Source organism: Austrofundulus limnaeus, unplaced genomic scaffold (genome assembly GCF_001266775.1).
Source record: "Austrofundulus limnaeus strain Quisiro unplaced genomic scaffold, Austrofundulus_limnaeus-1.0 Scaffold3112, whole genome shotgun sequence".
Classification (NCBI taxonomy): Eukaryota; Metazoa; Chordata; class Actinopteri; order Cyprinodontiformes; family Rivulidae; genus Austrofundulus; species Austrofundulus limnaeus.
Genome location: NW_013955514.1, coordinates 7939 through 9133, shown reverse-complemented (window position 1 = coordinate 9133; position 1195 = coordinate 7939). Strand labels below are relative to the sequence as shown.

The 1195-nt window shown below is 42.5% G+C and overlaps 1 protein-coding gene across 1 annotated transcript in view; it reads left to right on the top strand.

Moving 5' to 3' along the window:
* The window catches only part of henmt1 (HEN methyltransferase 1), a gene marked incomplete at its 5' end in the record, with an annotated part of 11285 nt that overhangs the window by 2501 nt on the left and 7589 nt on the right, over positions 1-1195 (top strand). The window contains 2 exon segments of the mRNA XM_014000447.1: positions 1-56; positions 168-347. Coding sequence (XP_013855901.1) covers positions 1-56; positions 168-347 — 236 coding nt within the window.

The following is a 1195-nucleotide window of genomic DNA, read 5'->3' as shown; positions in this document are numbered from 1 at the left end:
GGTTTCAGGGACAGGGATCACAAGTTTGAGTGGAACAGAGCGGAGTTCAAATCCTGGTACGGCACAAAGTTTGACTGTTTTACAAAAACAAAAAAAGATTGTCACAAATGGAGCAACCATTGCTAAGGTAGGCTCTAAAAACAGTATTAAGTATTGCTTTTTCTCAGGGCTCTAAAGGTGTGCTTTGAATACGGCTACGACGTGGAGTTCACCGGCGTCGGCGAGGCGCCACCAGGCCAGCAGGACTGTGTCGGTTTCTGCACCCAGATCGGCGTGTTTCACCGCCGCAGGGGCAGAGATCACTGCGGTGCGTTACCTGGCGATGGCGGAGAGACAGTTTTTCCTTANGTGCATTTGATAGTAAAAGTACCTCCCACACAAAAATATGTCATTAACACGTGGCATCAATTTCAGCAACTAAAAGTTGCAAATATTGATTTTTTCTTGACAACTACAAACGTAACGATTTTGTCCAACCGTCGTCCTGTATGTTTGAACTGCACAACACTTATCTGTAAACTGACTGTCCATTGTTAGAGAACTACTATATATAATGTCACTGATTAAAATTACTTGATTTACAGTAGTCTTTTCATTTTAAAAAAAGCAGAAAAAAAGGATTATGTTCATATAGACAAAAGTCAAACATGGACTTTAGCGATGATACCACCCAGATGCAACTGAGTGTCTTTTTACCTTAACGTCAAAAAAACTATACTTAATACAAATGAAGGAAAATGTTAGTAGCTGAAATAAGTGCTCATCTTTCTTTCTTCTCAGTGCCCTGTACGCCCTCCAATCTCAATGTGGATATTAACTGTCAGACCAACGTTGCCGTCTTGTCTTGGAACAACACTAAGGGAGCTGTGAAGTATTTGGCTCTTGCACAATCTGCAAACGGAGACACTTTCAATTGCGACACCACTAACAGTTCGTGCACGCTCAAACCCATGCAGTGCGGTAACGTTTACAACTTCACCGTCAAAGCATGCGACGGCATCTGCAACAGCTCTTTCAGTTCACCTCTTCAGGCGGGAGCAGGTTGGTTCGAAGAAAATAAAGTATTCGAATGTTATGTGAACCTCCAAAATAACTGGTCAAATATTCTTTCTTTTCAGCTCCATGCCCTCCGGTGTTACGGAACGTCCGCATACAGAGAATAAAACAAATGCATTGGCTGATGATAACCTGGGAC